Source organism: Vulpes vulpes, chromosome 7 (assembly GCF_048418805.1).
Source record: "Vulpes vulpes isolate BD-2025 chromosome 7, VulVul3, whole genome shotgun sequence".
In the NCBI taxonomy this organism is placed as follows: Eukaryota; Metazoa; Chordata; class Mammalia; order Carnivora; family Canidae; genus Vulpes; species Vulpes vulpes.
The window spans coordinates 112740557-112760836 of NC_132786.1; the positions used below are offsets into that span (position 1 = coordinate 112740557).

General features: G+C 45.4%; 1 protein-coding gene across 3 annotated transcripts in view; it reads left to right on the plus strand.

Moving 5' to 3' along the window:
- Positions 1-20280, plus strand: part of EEPD1 (endonuclease/exonuclease/phosphatase family domain containing 1) — a 131054-nt gene that overhangs the window by 77009 nt on the left and 33765 nt on the right. For all 3 annotated transcript variants that reach the window (XM_025985816.2, XM_072764725.1, XM_072764724.1), the window contains exon 3: positions 14236-14287. In XM_025985816.2, the coding sequence (XP_025841601.2) occupies positions 14236-14287 (52 nt within the window). The remainder of the gene's footprint in view (positions 1-14235; positions 14288-20280) is intronic.

A 20280-nucleotide genomic window follows, 5' to 3' on the forward strand; every position in this document is an offset into this window, starting at 1 on the left:
TTGAAAATGAGAGGAATTACTTTGAAGCCAGTCTTTGTGGAAAATACCAGACAAATCACTGGGCTGCAGCTTACTTTGAAATGCATTAAAAAAAAAAAAAAAAAAGATGGGTGGGTGGGTGGTTAGGACAGATGTATGATAAAGCAAATAGCGTGAAATGCTAATGATTACAGAATGTGGGTGGTAGGTGTGTGTTTACTTTAGAGTTTTCTGAATTTTCCTGAAGGTTTGAAAATTTTCATAATGAAAATATCAGGAGCAAAAAGAGCAACTAGTTGGCAAAACCTAAACTTATGGACATTTACAGGAAAGACTAGGTAACAAGGAATCCCCCATGAATCCCAAAATTATAAAAAGGGTAGGGACCAAAAAAATACCCAAACCCATAATCATCAACATGGTAACTAGCCAGCACTTATTTAAAAAACAACAGTGCGCGCGCGTGTGTGTGTTGCTTACTTCCATTCTCACAAAATTTGATGCATGTAAGGAAATACATATAATGCAAGAGATTAAAATGTTGGAAGGAAGCTTTGTGAATGGAAAGAGAAAACAGAAAGATAAGACAAGATCATCCCTTGAAGTACATCCCACATAGTTCTGAAGGAAATGCTAGGAAAGACCCTAGGAAAGTGGAAATGTAGAGGGGAACAGGGTCAGCTATAGTCCTTACCCCTTACCAGGTGAGGTCATGCAGGATAGAGTCGTCACTGTCCCCACAGTACATAGTTATTTGAAAAACTTATTTGATCTGGTTACTTATTTTACCTCCCCCAACAAAAGCCAAGGAACAACCAGAGGACTTAGGAAGAGCCCACTGGGGAGGAGTGTGGTGAGAGGTATTTCTTCCTGAAGGAAAAATTATCTGTAGATGGTATCTGCAGCATTTTCTGATTTGTATTGGGCAGATAGCTCTTCTTGGGTGGAAGTGTGTTGAAAAAAATTAAGGGGAGAAAGGTATGAGTTCCAAGAAGTCCCCAGTTCACTTGGATTAGAGAAGGCATAGTACCAATTTGAGAGCCCCTTTGGTTTAGGGATCTCTGAGCCTACATCTTATCATAACCACTTGGATTAAGAATGACCAAGAACCTCATCCAAGTTCTAAGGTTCCGCCATTGGATGTGACACCAGGGTGGGAATTTGGAATGGAATCAAGAGGTGCCAATCAGGGATTGAATGATGACTTCGCTCTTGCTATGTGGCATAGCCCCACTATTGTCCTCTCTAAAGCAGAGCTAATGATGCCAGGCCTTTGTGATGGGCAGACAAAATGAGGGTGTTTGTGGGGCATCTAGCTCTGTGCATTGCAGATGGCAGACTGAGAAGACAGGTCTTTCCCTCTCTTTTAATCCTCTCCCCTGATAATGAACCTATAGCTGTACCTCAATTCTTAAAGAAATAATAAAAGTAGTTGATAATTTTTCTCAGTTTAACAGAAGAGTTTCACCCTTCAATTTAAAATAACTTGATACTTAATTTCTTTTCAACATTTTTTATAGTTTTATCTTTGGGGCAGTTCTAGTCTTAACGTTTTTGTAAAGAGGCTTGCATTCTGTATGAATGGTACAGCTTTGAACGAGTTTAAGAACCAGTTCTGTAGTGCATGTTTTGCTTATTTATCTGTGTATCTTTTTTTTTTTTCAGTTTAGAGGATGAAGGAGAACAAAACAATGTGGTCTACTCAGCTCCAGAAGAGTTATAGCATTCTTTATACTTCTTTGAGGGACAGTGGTATGGACTGATCTGAAATTAAAGTGCTAGCAATTAAAGAATTTAATCAAATTATTCAATAATAATAATGACACTGCAAGTGGTAACCCCAGTGTTAGAAGACCTGGCATTATGATCTGAACTTAGCAATTCCATGTTTATAGAAACATTTCCAGGTTGTTGATCAATCATTTAGAAATTCAGTGGCTAAAATACCAATTTGGTTTTTAGAATGAAAGCTTTATATTCTTATCAGTTCTAAGGAAGATGAGAATTGTGTACCAGGTCGTCTCCATATCAATTAAGATAAATATTTCAAAAAAAAAGATAAATATTAATAACCATCATTTACTGAGTACCTGCTATATACTAGAAGGCAGTATTCTACAATAAGTCCCATTTCATTGAATCCTTATGATGACCTTATTAAATAGAATCATTATCTAGATTTTACAGATGAGAAAATCCAGTCTCTGATCCATTGTCATCTCATGGGATAAGTGTTCCTGACTTCTTCACAGCACACTGGCCACTTACTACTCCTTTACCCTGCTTTAACTTTTATAAACTCATCACCACTAGGCACATTACATAATCACATAATTTATTACGTATTCCATTTGTAATAAATATAATAGAAATACTGGTTTGTTGCAGATCACTCCTCACCAGTGGTGTGCTGGAGCTGGTCCCCACTTCCCTGGGGCGGTGGTTAAACATAAGCCAGCAGACCACTCTTCCCTACCCCTTGGCAAAATGGAAGCTGCATGAAAGTAAAGATTTTGTTCTGTTCATTGCTTTTTCTCTGGTTCCATACACCTGGCACATAGTAGGTGCTCAGTGAATATTTGTTGCATGAGTAAAAAGGGGTGAGTGCTTTTAAATCATACAGACCTGGGTGCAGTTCCCTGCCCTCATGTGGGTTTTTCACAAGACACTGAATCTCTCTGAAGCTATAAAATAGGACTTGAAATCCTTTCCTCTTCAGCAGAGAGTAAACTCTCCCAAAGCCAGGAATAAAAGAAATTTAGCGTACAAATTGATCAATTTGTACAATCAAAATGATTGTAGCGTACAAATCATCAAATCAATCCCTGAATATTCTTTAGCTTTGGAGTCTGTAGTTCGTTATAGCTGTGTCTATGAGGAGAAACTGAGGTGAAAGTACAAAAGGCTCAGTGCAGTACCTGATGTCTGGAAGACACTCTGTTAATGGCATCCTCTTTCTCCTGCTCATTGGTTCTCCCTACTTGTCAGTCTGTTCCTGGGTCTTTTCTTCCAAACTCCCAGTTTTCTTCCAAACTCCCAGAATAAAATTGCCCAGTCTACAGTATATAGCTTTATCTCCTGCAGTTAAACCATGCTATTAACTTTCTAATGGGATTTCCTGTGGGGCCCCAGACCTTAGATTAGGTTAAATGGTTCAGCCTTCTAAAAAGTGGCATTACGTAGGCAGTTTGCTGCTGAGAACAAAAGTGCAGGTGCAGAAAAGTGATTCCCAGTCTCCAGTTGGGAGCTGGCCTCACTTCCACTGTTAGCTTGTCCAGGCCTGGGTCTGATCATCTTCAGCTGTCTTCAGTTAAAATCAGGCTTCCTGGGGCACCTGGGTGGCTCAGTGGTTGAGCATCTGCCTTCAGTTCAGGACATGATCCTAGGGTCCTGAGATCGAGTCCTGCAACAGGCTCCCCATAGGGAGCCTGCTTCTTCCTCTGTCTTTGCCTCTGTCTCTGTGTCTCATGAATAAATAAAGAACATCTTTAAAAAAAATCAGGCTTCCTCACTTCTGGCCATGTGACTGGTTTGTGCTTGAAGAGATTTCCAGAGGGTGCTATCCTGATTCCACCCTGTGAGCCCCCTCCGGGTGATCAGCAGCCCTGGGGCTTGAAGCCATGGGAGCCCTGAAGCTAGATCTAACAGAGGGAGATGGATTCTCTTTTGGATACTTTTCCCCACATGGAAGATGAAGAGTGCTACAGTTTGAGGAAGAGCCAGTCTTTCCATTTACTGAACAAGCCAATTGCCAAAAGCAAGAGATTAGACATTATCCTGCCCTTCAGAGACCCCATCTCTGGAAAGTTCAGCTCAGGTACCCATGATGATGTAGAAAAATAACAAAAAGAAGGAATTACCAGTGGTGGAATCTTGGAGATATCAACTGGGGCAATGAGGAGGTGGAAAGCACTGGGCTTGGGGAGCCTACCCAGGATGTTGCTCATGACACAAAGGGTCCCCAAGAGGAGACCCCACCTCACTACCACCCCTGTCATCCCCTGCCTGGAAAACAGTGAGAAAGCAATTTACACCTTTTTCATCATTAGTTCCTGACTCACATACTTGAAGCAAATTCCAGCTGGTTAGTCTTTCTTTTCTATCCTCAGCTACGAGCCTTGGACGTGGGCTCTTCATCGTAGAGCCATCTCTTTGGGTTTTTCCCCCATTGCCAAGTTGAGAAAGAAAACATCAGACTATAACCAGATGGGAAATAGGGGGAAACTGGCATGGTTTCAGTGCATTCTAGTAAATCTACTCCCCAAAAGCAAAGTGTTACAAGCAGGGTGCCCTGGCAGCTGCACATGTTGGGAAACAGGATGCTTTCTCTCATGAATTGACTGAGAGTCTCTGAGGAAGAGGCAAACCTCACTAGAGTAAAGGTTCTGAGTTGGCTGGAAGCTATGCCCTCAGCCAGTCCCCTCCCATAGCAGGTCTGAGAAGGAGATCCATCCTTGATCCAGGTGAGCAGAAAACAGAACCATTGTCAGTCTGCTCATAATATCTGTTGAAAATCAACCACTGGTCAGTACAAACTTTTCCTTATTTAAGGATGAATAAGACAAAAAAGAGTTCATGGAAAAGTCCTGCAGAACAAAGTAAAGTCAGTGGCTTCTGAAGCCCCAGAAAATCATCTATAGCAGGTCACAAAAAGAATTTGGGGGAAATGTGTGACATCCTCAGCATATTACAAAAAGATATGTCCTCTCTGGAACAGGGACAGAAAAACATAAGGAAAGGATGGGTTGATAAGAAAAGACCACAGAAATAAAATTTTAAAAAGAGATTCAGTGAATAAAGAAAGATTTTGAGGAAACAAAATTCAACAACAGAACTAGAACCCAAATTAGCAGGAGTATAAAGAGTATTTATGTGTGGTAGGCTGAAAAATGGCTCCCAGAAGATATCCATAGCCTAATTCCTAGAACTTATAAATAATGTGACGGTACATGGTAAAAAAAAGACTTTGCAGATGTAATTGGTTAAGTTAAGCATCTTGAAAGATGGGGAGACTATACTGAATTGTCTTAAGTGCAGTCACAGGTATCCTTATAAGACAAGCAGGGGGAGATTTGATAGAAGAGAAAGCATTGTGATGAAGGAGACTGAGACATGTCACGGGATGCTGGCAGCCACTGGAAGCTGGAAGAGGCAAAGAACACATTCCCCTCTAGAGCCTCCAGAGGGAGTGTGGCTGTTTGAACACCTTGATTTTTGCCTAGTGATACTGATTTGAGGTTTCTAGCCTCCAGAACAGTGAGAGAGTAAATATGTACTGTGTTAAGTTACCAACAATTTGTTAGAGCAGCCCCAGAAAACTAACATTAACACTATGAGAAAGCAAATCAGTGATGTGAATGAAGGGGAAGGGAAAAAAAAAATGGTTCTGGAAAAAAAAAAAGAAAGAAAAAGAAATGGTTCCAGAAAATACAAGGAAGAAAGAGAAAAATAAGAGACAAGTTTACAGATATGGAAGACAGAACTAACTGCCTATGTCCAGGTTATTGGTGTTGGTGATTACTAGGATCAGTGATCCAGCATCAGCTACCTCCCTGAGCTGCAGAGAGATTGGGTATGAGTACTTGCTCACCATGTTCTGAACACTATTAGGGAAAAGAGGTCCACGTCTGGGCATAGCCTGGGAAACATAGAGAATAACAAGGCCAAACGGGGGGAAATTCACAAAAATCCAAGTAGAGGAAGGGTAACAAAAATCAGGTTGACTTTTGACTTGTTCTCTGTAACAGAGAGTCTATGTCTATGGAAACTGTCAGAATATTAGAACACCTGGGAGTTTTCTGTTGTCTTGTCTTTAATTCAGATATGTTATCTGGTATCACTCCTCCTTACGTGGAATCTGGAAATATGACACGTTAAAACATCTTCTGATTTTCAAGTAATTTGGCAAACCATCTATAAAGTTTTGGGGGCTATGTTGTAACCCAACAATTTCACACTCAGCTGAGTTGTCCATTGTGTATGAAGCCAATAAGAAGGACATTCTCAGACAGGTGAGGGCTTAGGAAAACATATGAACATGTTCCTTATTTTAAGGTTTACTTTAAAGATATATTGTAGAAGTTCAAGATATTAAAAAAAATACAGCTCAAGAAAAGGTAGCATAGGGGTTCCTGGGTGGCTCAGTTGGTTAAGCATCCGACTCTTGGTCTTAGTTCAGGTCATGTGATTGAGCCCCATGTTGGGCTCCACGTTCAGTAGGGAGTCTGCTGGAGATCTCTCCCCCTGCCCCTCTTCCCTTTCTCTTTGTAAAAGGAAGAAGAGGGGGAGGAGGAAGAGGAAGAGGAGAAGAAAAAGAAGTAGTAGTAGTGGTAGTGATGGTGGTGGTGGTGGTAGCACAAGCCCTGGAATCAGTAGAACTAGAAAGCAATTATTATTTTAAGTTTGGTAATCAAGCAAATAAGAGTGCCAGAAATTGTTCTTAAGTCCAGCTATAGAATGGAATCACAACGTGACTGTACTCTGGATCTAAACTGTAGGGTATTGTTAATGGAAATCAAAAGGGAACAGGAGGTAAAGGTTTGTTGTGCTGCTTGTCTGGAAATAGGTTGGTAGCACAAAAGTTGTTTCTTTCTTCTTTTCTGATCTTTAGAAAAGTGTTAATAGCTAAATAAAGACCCCGAATAATATTAGTGCCGATATCCACCATTGACGGTTGTTTACTCTGAGCTAAGCAAGGTGCTACGTACTTCCCTTGTGCCATCTCTGGTCAAGGTCACAGGGTGGATACCAGATCCCTGCCTCCCACCTGCTATTCTTAAACTTCCTTTAGGTCCTGCAAGCAGTAGGTGGTACAGTTTGAACTGCAGACTGACTGCAGACCCCTTCCCTAATCCCCTACATTAATATGAAAACTTAGGGACGCCTAAGGGTGGCTCAACAGTTGAGCATCTCCCTTGGGTTCAGGGCGTGATCCCGGGTCCTGGGATCAAGTCCTGCATCAGGTTCCTGCTCAGTTGAGCATCTCCCTTTGGTTCAGGGCGTGATCCCGGGTCCTGGGATCAAGTCCTGCATCAGGTTCCTGCAAGGAGCTTGCTTCTTCTTCCACCCATGTCTCTGCCTTCTTTCTGTGTCTCTCATGAATAAATAAATTTTAAAAATATGAAAACTTAAAGGTACACACTGGAGATCCCCCCCAAAATTTCTAGAACTACTCAAACCCTGGGAAGTAGAAAAGCATCATAAAAAAGACCATCAATAGATCCAAAAAGACCATCAATAAATTTAAAAAAAAACAGAAAATATACAGAGTACTTCCTTTAACTTTAGTGCATTAGAATTATAGAAAATACAAAATGATACAATTTAAAACGCAATTACTTAGAGATAGAAAAATATAATCCAAAGAACCGTGGACTCTGATAAGAGATCAAATTAGCAATTTCAGACTTGGTGGTAGGAAGCAAAAAGGCTACACAATGAAACTTGAAACAAGGATGTATATTCTCATAGAAAAAAATTCATGGCTTTATAAATAAGAAATCTGAATAATGAATACCTGACTCAAGAGGTAAATAGAGAAACTCAAGAAAACAATGGAAACTTGTAGAAAGGAATTAATGAAGGTAAATTTTGACCTACTTAATTAGAAAAAAAAAAAAAAAAGGTTGACTTGATAAATCCTGGACCAATTTTTTCAGAAGACCAATGAGGTAGACTGATTCCTCACAAACCTAATTTTTTAAATGAGAAAAATATCTATACATGTTAAAGAAAGAGGAAGAGGATATAACCACAGAAGCAGATGTTGTTTTTTAAGTTAAAAGTGATCACTAGCATCATTCTGTGCTCAAAGTTTGAAAATCTGAATGGTCTGGACAATTTTCTAAGAAATTTCTAAGACATGGAAATTACCGTAATTGATTCAAGCAGTTGAAAACCTGAATAGAACAAAAACCATGGGATTGTCATAAGAGGAGTTTCCTGCTCACTGCTTAGCACACTAGTTTTTTTCTAACCTGCCAGCGTGAATTCCATGTAGATTGTTCCAGTGCTGGTGTTGTACTGGTCAGCGCTTGGCTTTGGGAAGGAAGGACGAGATGGCCAGTGTGTGTTTGGCAGCAATGGGGTGAGATGCTGAAGAGGACATGTCTGAGAGAAGCAGCGCCTTCCCGGGGAGCCTGCCTTCCCTCTGAGGCCTGTGTGCTCACTGACATCCGGGGGCTGTGTTTTCCCAGCCCCGAGCCAAGGGTGGAAGAAAATATAGCATTAGGGAAAACAAGTCTGTATCTAAGATCCATGGCATCTTCAAAAATGTGATGATGAAGAGAGAACTCTTCCTTACTTTCTTCAGGGGAAGTTAATGTGGAGCCTTCCTTCAAGGAGAAGGGACAAGCATTTGGATTAACTGGGTTGCCCGAGTTTCTGAATTCGACTTCTGTGAAATGTCCTAAGTGGCCTCCATGTCCTGCATGGGGACATATGGATAGAAGGTCATCGTTGCCTATGGTTGCTGCTGGGTGTGACTCCATCTTCTCTCCAAATTGTGCTCTTGAGCCCCCTGTCCCTCGCTGGAAGGTGCCTGGAGTGTCCCCTATGCTGTTGTTGAGATTCAGATCTTGTCTGCCAAAGATGGGAACAGGTGGGAACGCCTCCCTCACTTGCCTGGCTCCCGGTTTGGGCGGGTATGCTGGGTGCAGAACTTGGGTCTCACTGACTCCACTCTTGTCCCCTACTCCTACCCCACCCCAAACCATTCACACCAGAGCTATTTTATACCTTTTGTGGGCATCTTCTGTATCTTGGGCCTCTACGACATCACCGCCCTAACTCATCACTAGCTACCCCGTGCCTTTGAGGTACAGTCCAAACTCCTTAATATGGCTTACCAAACCTTCTAAGCAGACCTAGCCCCACTTATTTTTCTACAGAATCATCTTTCAGCACCTACCCCACCTTCCAGATACCCCTGTGGTCCCTGGTTTACCTTCAGTCTCTGGTGGCAGGGCGGTGGGGGGGGGGTCATGTTTGCTCTACCCCCTGGTTCCTTTGCTCCTGCTTTCTCCCACTCCATAGCTCTGCCTTGCTGAAGCCCATAGGCCTCAACCTTGAAGTCACTTCTCAGGGAACCTGCCAGCTTTGTGTAATGCCCTTCCAAAGGACCTCATGGCACCCTGTGTTTGCCTCTTGAGAGTGCATCTTGTAGCTGATGCACATAGCAGGTTCCTCCATTAGACTCAGAAGTTTGAAGGCAGAGGCTGTGTTTGCTCATCCCCCCATTCCCAGCGCCCAGTAGTGCCTGGTGCATAATATATAGCCCTTAAATATTTTATCCATGCGGTGAGTGGATGGCTCCATGGTATATATACATCCTTTGTGCATTTACCAAATGCTGCTATGTCTCATGCACTATAATGTGTCACTTCATGAATGCAGGGTAAACTCAGTGCCAGAATCCTGAGAGGGAGGGAGCTGGAGTGAATTCTTGCCTCTGGTGCCCCTTTAGGCCATCCATCTGGTCTGGCCGCAAGAGCTTCTGCATAGTTGGGAGTTTGGCCTTTGAGTGTTTTTGCAGCACCCGTAGAGCTGTCTGCCTCTTATCTGCCTCTTCTCTGCCTTTTCGGGGACCATGAAGGTTCAGTCTGCAGCTCTAAGCCACCCCAGCCTGCAGGGAAGCCCTCCAGCTTCTGTCTTTTCAACTTTGCTGCGTTTCTTCCCTGCTTTCAGTGTCTGCCTGGCACTCTCCCCATCGCCCCCTCTAATTCCTTGGCAGACCTTGCTGTACCAGGCTCCATCCAGCTGAATAAGACCTCTGCCCTCAACCAGCTTACCTCCTTGTAACTCAGGCAAACATTAATCGCATGCCTCCTAGGTCTATCCAAGTGTTGTCCACTTTGACTTCAGAATTTGCCCCTAAAGTTGTCATTTTTCTAAGTAAAACACCGCTACCAGCTGCCTTTGTGTTACTATTTGCCTCTGTTCTCAGCAGAGTGCTGAAAAAGGAATTGCTTGTCATTGTCACTTCCATCTGATGGGACCTCTGCTGTTTTCAGAGGATGGTGACCAAGCCCCGGGCCTCACCATAAAGATATGCACTCTGGAGTCCAGCTTTGCCAGTCCACAGAACCCAGGAAGGTCTCAGATACACCTTCCCGGGCACATGCCCCAGCAGAAGCCTCGCCTCCTTGAGGGCAGGGACACTATGTGCTCATCTCGGACACCCAGATGCCTGGCAGTTCCTGAACTATAGGAGGTGTTCAATATACATTCGTGGAATTTATAAAAGGACAGAAGGAGGAAAGGGAGGAAGGAGAGGAGGAGGAAGGAGTGAAGGAAGGAGGAGCAAAGCTGACACTGAGAGGTAAGGGTAAGAGATGAGAGGTGTCAGTTGGAGGATTTGGTAAAGGGGTTTGCAGCAAGTGACATTTCATCCCAGGGACTACCTGTATCAGATGAAAAGAATCTGATACCATAAATTCTGAAATAAATACTCCCAAATTGGAGCATTTCCAATAAGGGAGGAAATAACATTAGGGTAGTTATATAACAGGAAACATCTCATATGTTCTTAAAGGCTACAGCTCTAAGGAAGGGAAAAAACCCCACAGCTCCCAGAAGAAATCCAACAGTACAAGCAGCTGTAGCAGTAACTTCTTATTGGCATGCATTGTTTCCATTTTGAAACTCCAGCCCTACAGATTTGAATGTCTTTTCATCTCCTTTCTACCCTTTCTCCCTTTCTCCCCCTGCCCCTAAAGCAATCTCATCTTGCATTGCTGCATTTTAGTAGTGTGGGAATGCTCCTATGTTTTTTTTCCCTGACACCCCCCGCCATGTGTTAATACTGTTCAGTATTGGTTTTAGAGCAGATTTATTTATTTATTTATTTATTTATTTATTTATTTATTTATTTATTCATGAAAGACAGAGAGAGAGGCAGAGAGAGAAGCAGGCTCCACATAGGGAGCCTGATGTGGGACTCGATCCTGAAACTGCAGATTACACCCTGAGCCAGGGGCAGGTCCTCAACCGCTGAGCCAGCCAGGCGTCCCTTTATTTTAAAGATTTTATTTATTCATGAGAGACAGAGAGAGAGAGAGAGAGAGAGAGAGAAGCAGGCTCTGTGCAGGGAGCCCGATGTGGGACTCGATCCTGGAACTCCAGGATCACGCCCCAGGCTGAAGGCAGACGCTTAGCCGCTGAGCCACCCGGGCGTCCCAGTTTTAGAGCAGATGTTAAACGAGTTTAATCTCACGTGCCCGCTTCAGTAGATTGGTTGGGTCTCATTGGAGTGTTGAGAAGGATTCCAAACCTGTGTCTAAGTTAAATGGGGGCAGAGTTCATGGAGAGAGGTGGAGAGGGTTGGAGAGCGGCACTAGGCGCGGGTGGTTTGCCACGTCCTGTTCCAGGGGCAAGTCAGAGCAGGGGGTGGCATCCTTCAGGCTTTGACTTAAATGAGAGTCAACTGATGTTGTCTTAATTTCATTTTCCCTTAGCGCCTGGCCCTGTTGGTTTTCAGCTCATGTTCTGTGGTGGCGTGCATGTAATATCTTTGCAAGCAGGGCTAAAAAGAGAGTTGAATATCTTAACTGTGTTTAAACCTTTCCTCTGATCTGGTTGATGTCTGCTATCCGATCCCTTGAATCTGACTTCAAGGCCACGGACAGGGGCGGGAACAAGAGACTGCTGAAAAACGTCCTCTGGTAGAACTATGTTCCGGTGGTTATTTCAGAAGCAATTTAAGCTTCTGAAACTCGAGCTCCAATGGAAAACCCCTAACTTAGCACGTAAGTCGCCATCCAAATCGGTGGCCTGGAATTTAGATTCGTGTGTGGGGAATCAGAATGTGCTGAGGAGAGGCCAGGAGCTTTGACCGGCCACCGGGCACAACCTGTTAATAGCAGGCATTTGCACAGATGCCTCTAGTGCCTGTCGCCAAGGGGAAACATGCACGGTCATCTTTTTGAAGGCAGTCTTTTTCAGAGGGAGAAACTGAGGCCCGGCTGGTGATCCAAGCTGGATTGGGCCAGCTCTAATATGGACTGGGCCCTGCCAGTCGGTAGGAAATGTTCATTGGGTGCTTTCCATGTGCCAGTTGTAGACACTGCGAGTGCAATGGTGAGAAGACCCTCCAGCCCTCAGCCGCCAGGAGCTTCCTTGCTGTTTGGGAAGAGACAGGCCAAAGAACCCCAACATGTAAATGCTTTGGGGGACTATTAGCAAGTGCACTGAAGAAAATACAACGTGATGATCAGGGGTCCTGCTTGACCTCAGTGTCCAGAGAAGGCTGCCTGGAGGATGTGGCGTTCCCGGTGGGCCTGGAGTGCCACAGCAGGCCGGTGCTGTAAAGATCTTGGGCAGGGCCCACGCCAGACCAGCAACTACACCAAGGTCCGAGAGATGAAGGAGAGCCGGTGTGGTCGGAGCAGAGGGGATGCCCCTCTCGGAGAGTTGCTGAATTGGGGGGGCTAGTGGCAGGGTCTCGTAAGCTGCAAGACTTCCCTTGCACGTCCTAGAGTTGCTGGTGTGTGAGCCGTTGCGTTTGGTTGGATGTGCTTGCTTATTTGGAGAGGTTACGAGGAGTTCTGTCAACTCAAGTGAACCTTCTTGTGAGCATAACCCGTTTCGAGGGAGGCTCGTGGTACAGGTGAGGGGCCCAGAGAACCCCGGCGGGGTGGAGCGCGGAGGCCGGTGACCATGCACGAGTGGCTCTGCGGAGAGGGAGCGTCGTGCACCACTGGCCCCTGACCTGCTCCTCAGGGCGCCCCGGGCTCCTCCCAGGCGCTGGGGAGTCCAGCCTCGTGTCCACAAGCGCTTCGGAAGCGGCGTGTCCTGCATCCGCTTCTGAATTCCCATCTCAGTTGCTGAGCACGGTCCGGGCTCCGGCCTCTAACGTGGAAACCGGTGGGCTGTGTCCACTCCACACCCCTGCTCTCCGCTCGGTGCCCTCGCCTCTGCCGCTGGCCTTCTGTGGGTCGCCCTGTCCCCAGGCGGGGCTAGCCCAGCCCCTCCTCCAGGAAGCCTTCCCTGTCCCCCACCAGCGCTGGGCCACCCTACGCATCTTGGCCCGTGCCCTGGGCACCCTGCCTCGTGCTCTGTGGCCTCCAGGAGGCGGCGAGCCCCGGGCAGGGGCCATGCCCTGGTCCTGTGCGCCCTCGGCTACGTGCACACGGTCGGGCACGGCCAGTGTGCAGCGAACGGCGGAGCAGGCCGTCCACGTAAGCGGGGATCGTAGCGCTCGGCTTGTTATTGTCAAGGGAAGGTTCATCCTGAACAGGGGCCACTGTTTTCTTCTTTTTCTTCCTCTGAATTAGTTCAGATCCCTTACATGAAAAACTTTTTTATTTTATTTCATTTATTTATTCATGAGAGACAGAGAGAGAGAGAGAGAGAGAGAGAGAGGCAGAGACACAGGCAGAGGGAGAAGCAGGCTCCATGCAGGGAGCCCGATGTGGGACTCGATCCCGGGTCTCCAGGATCACGCCCTGGGCCGAAGACAGGGGCTAAACCGCTGAGCCACCCAGGGATCCCCTGAAAAACTTTTTACAGTGAAATGTGCATAACGTAAAATTTGCTATTTGAGCCACTTACGAGCATAGAGCTAAGTGGCATTAAGTACATTCACACTGATGTGCAGCCGTGACCAGCATTGATCTCTAGAACCTTTTGGCCATTCCCAACTGAAACCCTGTACCCACTACACAGCAGGCCCCCGCTCCACTCGCCCCCGGCCCCTGGCAGCCACGCTTCTACTTTCTGTCTCTGAACTCGACTATGCTAGAGGTACCTGATAGAAGTAGAATCGTGCAATATTCGTCCTTTTGTGTCTGGCTTGTTGCATTTGGCATACGGTCCTCAGGCTTCCTCTGTGTTGTAGCACATGCCAGGACTTCCTTCTTTCTAAGCTGAATAATAATTCCATCTTATGTATGTACCACATGTGGTTATCCCCGCATCCGTTGGTGGCCATTGTAGTTGTTTCCACCTTTTGGCTGTTGTGACTCATGCTGCTATGAACACAAGCGTGCAAGTTCTGTTCCAGGCCCTATTTTCAACTTTTCGAGGGTATATGCCCAGAAGTGAAATTTCTGGATCCTATGATGAAATCCACTTGTACTATTTAGAAACAGTTTTAATAGTTCTGAAATGGTCATTTCAATTCAAAGCAAAGGTTACTTTAGATGGGATGAAGCAGAAATGCAGGCTGACATGTCAAATTTTTATTCCCGTGACTTGGCTGGATGGTTGGCGACGTGAAATGATTTGTTTTCAAGTGTGGTTTCAATTTTTTTCTTACAGCATCAAGCTTCTAGCTGTGCAGGAACTACTTGACAGAGAGGCCCTGGAAAAGGTAAATATTTTGTTCTTACTACCCCACATTCACAAACTTAGAGCAGAGTGCTACACATGGGAAAAATTCCACTCCCTGTCGCCAGTGACAGCACTTACTGCAAAGTGGGTCTGTTATTTTGTGTTAACAGTCAGTGAACCATGCAAAATTTTCATCCCAACTCCCCACATTGCTCATGTCCTGTTACAAACCCAGCGTTGCTCAGCTCTTTCAGGGTTGTGTGAAAGTGGAGGCTTGCCACGCTCTAGGGCAGCCTTTCTTTTCCTCTTAACACCAGGCACTGGACCCGACTCCATGCTGGCCACTTCACTCCATTTCTGCTTGTGGGTATTACTCTTTGGGCTTGTGGATGATAGAATGGAGGCCCAGTGAAGTTAGGTCACTTGCCCAAGGAAAATTAGCTAAGTGACAGAGTAAAGATCTGAACCCCATGGTTCCATTTCCCCAGTCAGTGCTTTTTCTGTTTAACAGGCAAGTCCGTGAGTTTGAACCCCTTTTAGGCTATTTGTTAGGACTAAGAAACTCCCTCCCCACCTCACACTAATGGTTTCGCTATGCCCCGGAAAGGATATCCAGGGCCTCAGCTTTCTGTGGTCAAGTCAAGCACATAGCTGGGGATCCTTTGGCAGTCACGAGTTCAAGTTCTGTGTCCAAGGTGGGGTGGACTCAGGAAAACAGGCAAGACCAAGAGCCACCCCATTAGCCTCCCAACTCATACCACGCTGCTCTCCTGGGTGGCTCTGTCTCTTCCTGAGTATGTAGCTGTGAGTGCTAATTAGAATCTATAATGTTAATGTAAAAAGAAGTGGTTAGAGATAAAAACACTCAAGCAATATTATTTTATTTGTAGAATTTTAAATGGTCCGTCTGCTGGTTGGCACCAAAGCAAAGTGTTTAAGCACCAAACAGTGATGTGCGGGGAAGGGGCTGCTGAGCTCTGATTCCAAACTTAACATTCCTTCAGGCTCGTTTTCATCACAGATGAAACAGGGATAATGCTGCTTTCCTGACCTCAAAGAGGCAGCATGAGAACCAAATGAGTTAGAGTGGCAGAAGGGCTTTCCGAATGCCAAAGCACTTGACATATTAATTCTTAATTACTTATATTAATTCTTAATAGACATCCAGCCATTAAAATGTACGAGGCCCAGCTCTAAAAGATATGTTGGGCCAAATGACAATGTTGGATGTGGATTGTAGATTAGACCAAAGAATTATATCAATATGAATTTTTCCTGAGGTCGATAACTGGCACGTGTAAGAGAACGGACTTGTTCTTAGGAATTTATACACTGATGTATTTAGGAATAAAGGGGCGTGCTATTTATAACTTCTTCTTAAATGATTCCCAAAAAAATAATGGAGATATATGTATATATATGTGAACTAGAAGGACGCAGAGCAAGCGTAAATGATAAAGCAAGTGGGGCATGGCGAAGACAGTTGGCCCTTCTGGGTGAAGGAATATGCAAAGATTCTTTGTACGTTCTTGAAATCTTTAGAAAGCTACCTCTCCAAAACCAATTTTCTTCTCAGTATTCTCTGAGAATAGTTTTTTTGTTGTTGTTATTTTCCTCATCAATGTAAAAAAAAAAAAACCATCAGACAAAGCTCATAAACACATGGCATCCATGTACTGAGCTGTATCAGTGTAATGAAAACATAGGCACTGAAAGTATCGATTAGGTCTTTAAGCTGTGTTAGTGTTTGATTTGGAGAAGCTCCATGAGCAAGCCAGTTTAGGGGTGCTAACTGCTTGGGAAACCTAGCAGAGAAGGGGGTCAGGGCTCGCTGTGGGTGGCAGCAGAGCTGCGTGCTGCCCCGAGGGTACAGTGGTGAGCCTGCCATGGAGCCGGTGTATAGTGTGGGGCTCAGAGAGTCTGGCCCAGAGCCTGCCTCCTCACTGGAACATCTTGGGTTACTAACCCTCTCTGTGCTTCAGTTCCCTTGTCTATTAAGTAGAGGTCTTTATAATCCCCAATTCACAGAGATTTGGAGAAGATGAAGTATTAGACAGTCAATGTAAAGAACATAACTCTGTGCCCACTGCTCAGTGATCCCCAGATCACTGTATGTGTCATCCTGCCCCATGCCCTCCTCCCTCTTTCCTACCAAGTCCGATGATGGTTTTGTATCATTCCCCTATCTCCACAGATGACAAATAGAAAGATTGACAAAATGGTCTAAATACGCACAGAGGCCAGCTGGGAGCCAAGTTCATGTAGCATCCTTCTTTCTTCCTTCTTTTGTTCGTTCATTCATTCATGCATTCATTCATTCATTTATACCAAGGCTTCTGTTGAGATTTTCATGTGCCTAGCAAGTAGCAAACATTTTTAGGAAAGTCCAGAAGCCACCCGTTGACATGAGCTTGGTAGTTAATGGCATTGTGAGTGACACATGGTATGTTACCTGGCATAGTACTACTTTTGCCCAGTTCAAAGGCTGGAATAGGTATGTTCCCAAAGAGCCTCCTGATGTACAGATTCTCATCCACCTCGACAAGTTAGAGAACCACCAAGTTCTTAGTGAACTGCAGAGCTTTGCTACTCAAAGTGTGGTCCATAGATCAGTAGCATCGTCACCTTGTTAGAGAGGCGGAATCTCGGACTCCACCCAGACCCCCAGAATCCGTCTGCCTTCTAACAAGACCCATTGAGTTGTGTGCACTAAGACGCAAGAAGCTGCCCTGAGGGGGATCACTTACGATCACCATCCCTGCTGCTAACTAATCCACCCGAATAGAGAACCTCTGAGGTGTCAGATTTTTGCTTTTGTGGACAGTTAAGCTCTTTTTTTCCCCTTCTTCTTATTTTGCACCAGAAGAGAAGTAAACATCATCATTCTATTTGTAAGAACCTGGTTTTTAATCTTTAGTTTTCCTGCTTCTTCCTTTCATTTAGAAAATAGTCTTATTTAATTTAATAGGTAGAGCCAGAAAGGCCTCAGCTAGACATACATCCTGCAAACTTCAAACCCCTTTGACTAACTTTGTGGCTGGGCTTCCGATGGCAATCTGCTTTTGGGCTTTGCAATTACTGAACTCCCGAGATCCGCCGTGGTGGAACTGGTCCAGCTCCAGACGTGGTCCCCAGAGCAGGGACCTGCTGCCTGCGTGCCATTCTCTTTTAAGATGGAAGCTGTTCAGGGGTCATTTCTCTCATAGGTACTTGCAGGTTAAGCCAGACCAGTAGATAGTCAGATTGTGTTAAACATAATGTAAAAGGCTGAAGAGAAGCAGTCTCCTAGGTACTTAGATTTCTGGTGCTTTCCCCCAGTATTAGGCATTGTTATTATGGTCTTAGTATTATAGCTTCAAATTACCAGCCATCTGCCCGACTTGTACTTTCCCGGGTTTTAGATGAAAAACCTGTCCGCTGTAAAAGTGGTGGGATTTTCCTGGCTTCCGCAGGGCACGGAGCCAGCTCAGGGGAGGCTCTGTTATGCGAGAGCCGAGGTGCCCTCCCGGCCTCAACCCTTTTTGGCTGCTGGACCTGGCCGAGGACCTTCCTTGGAGGCCCCAGCCCCCTATATAAAACTGATCTCTCTGGTTCCCCTCTACCCTAAAATTCTTGCGATTTACTTTCTCAGTTGATGCTCGATCATGTTGTGAAGATGGAAAAATTCTTTTTTTTTCATACTCTGGTTTTGAATATTTTCTCTGCTTCTCTGCCCCAGTGATCCTTATTGGGCTTTGGGGCCTTTGCGTTTCATCTGCCTTACTCACCATTAAAACACACTTTCTAGGGCAGCCCGGGTGGCTCAGCGGTTTAGTGCCGCCTTCAGCCCAAGGCGTGATCCTGGAGACCGGGGATAGAGTCCCATGTCAGGCTCCCTGCATAGAGCCTGCTTCTCCCTCTGCCTGTGTCTCGGACTCTCTCTCTCTCTCTCTCTCTCTCTCTGTCGTGAATAAATAAATAAAATGCTTAAAAAAAACACACACACACTTTCTGGGGAGATGTAAGTGGTGAGTATGTGCCCAGTGACCCTCACACACAGATCACTAGGGTTCCAGGTTTTGCTTCTAACCCTGCTGTCTTAAGTCCGGTACAGTAGATTGGGGTGGACGTTAGGGACCCCTGGGGGGATTAGGTTTCTGAATTTCTCTTCTCTACAAATGCTGCAAAACATCATTTCCTGGAGCTATGTCAATCGTTTGTCATTTATTTAAAAAATAAGCTATAAACCATAGAATTAATAAGCTAAGTCTCTCTACCAATTTCTCGAATTAAACTGTTGAGGAATGTCTGGGTGGCTCGGTTGGTTAAATGTCTCCCTTCGGCTCAGGTCATGATCCCAGGGTCTTGGGATTGAGCCCCACATCGATTCTCTGTTCAGCTGCTTCTCCCTCTCCCTTTGTGATCTCTCTGGCTCTCACTGTCTCTCAAATAAATAAATAAAATCTTAAAAAAAAAAAAAAAGAAAGAAAAACGACTATTGGAACCATGAGAAGATTACTTAATATGCATACATGTCAGGACACAGGAGGACACCCCCCACCCCCACGACAGAATGTTTTGCATTTAGCCGGGCTTTGTCATCAAGCATCTATCAGGTGCCAAGAGCGACGACCTGCTCTGAGGAGGAGGCACACCAGCCTGTTCTCTCCGTTCTCTTTGCTTTAAGTGTGGGATGCTTTTGTTTTTCTGAACTTAAGGCACACAGACTTGTTTCCCAGGCTTTATGCACAGGCCCATCTAATGCCTTGAAACGTGGCATGGCATGAAAGGAAATAAAAATATTGGTACAGCTTGATTTTAGTACGATTGGTTTTCAATGACCCTTTCAAACAGCTTCCTGCAAAGCTGCAGACAATAGTTTGGCCGTTCACTCCAGCTGGAGGTCACCCTGTTGCTGGATGGGCCGGAGGGCAGTGCCCTGGCTGACCCAAGCCGGGATCCGAGTCCGCCTGAAAAGCTGCCTGTGTGAGGTTCAGGCCACCTGGCACTTGGCCATTGCTGTGCTTCCCCCACCCTGGCCTCTCACCGCCAGCTGACCGAGCCCACGCTCTGTCCCCTGGAACCCTGGCTCGAGGGCTCGAGGGTGCACACACTGGGGTTGAGTCCAGCTCGGAGGTTCACTAGCTGGGTGGGGGGGTGTCTTGGGCAAGTTATTGATCAGATTCGGTTTCTTTTTAACATGGGGGAAGCTCACAGTAATACCTACCTCCCTGGGATATTTTTATGAGAATCAAGTGAGATAATGTGTGAGATCAGAGAGATTATGTAGAGAGTGAGCACCAGAGTGATGGTGGCTAGTGCTGTCTCTGCTACGGAGATGATCCCCGCCGTCACCGTCAGCATCATCAGCATCACCACATCACAGATACCTCTTTTTTCTCCTTTCTCAAGAAGCCCAAATTGATACTGAGCTGATGCCATTAAAGGACATCGAAAAAGGAGTTACCACCCCTACCCTCGCGCCGTTTGGCAAATTTCTAGGACAAAAGGCCTGCCGGTCTCCATGCCTGTTCTTGGATATCTTCCCTAGAATTTCAGCTATGAAGCCCAACTCTGAGTCTAGTTTTCCTGCAGATGGAGCAGATGATCCCACAAAGCCCTTTTGGCACTTTACCTGTGAGGTGACATGTATAACATTTCACCAGCAAGCCCGGAACTCAAAAAACCTAACTTGATACTTGCACATAATGGCTAGTCAGGGACTTCGGCAGCTGGCCCCTCGTGGTGGGCAGGGCAACACTGGAATTCGAAGTTAGTGGCTTCCTGGGAACTTTTTTTTTTTTTTAAGATTTTATTTATTCATGAGAGACAGAGAGGGGGAGGGCAGAGACACAGGCAGAGGGAGAAGCAGGCTTATTGTGGGGAGCCCAATGTAGGACTTGATCTCGGGTCCCCAGGATCACACCCTGAGCTGAAGGCAGACGCTCAACCACTAAGCCACCCGGGCGTCCCTCCTGGGAACTTTTAGAAGGAAATACGAGGTAAATAATAGTTGCATCGATGTGTATGAATAACGTGAGGATGCTTGTATCT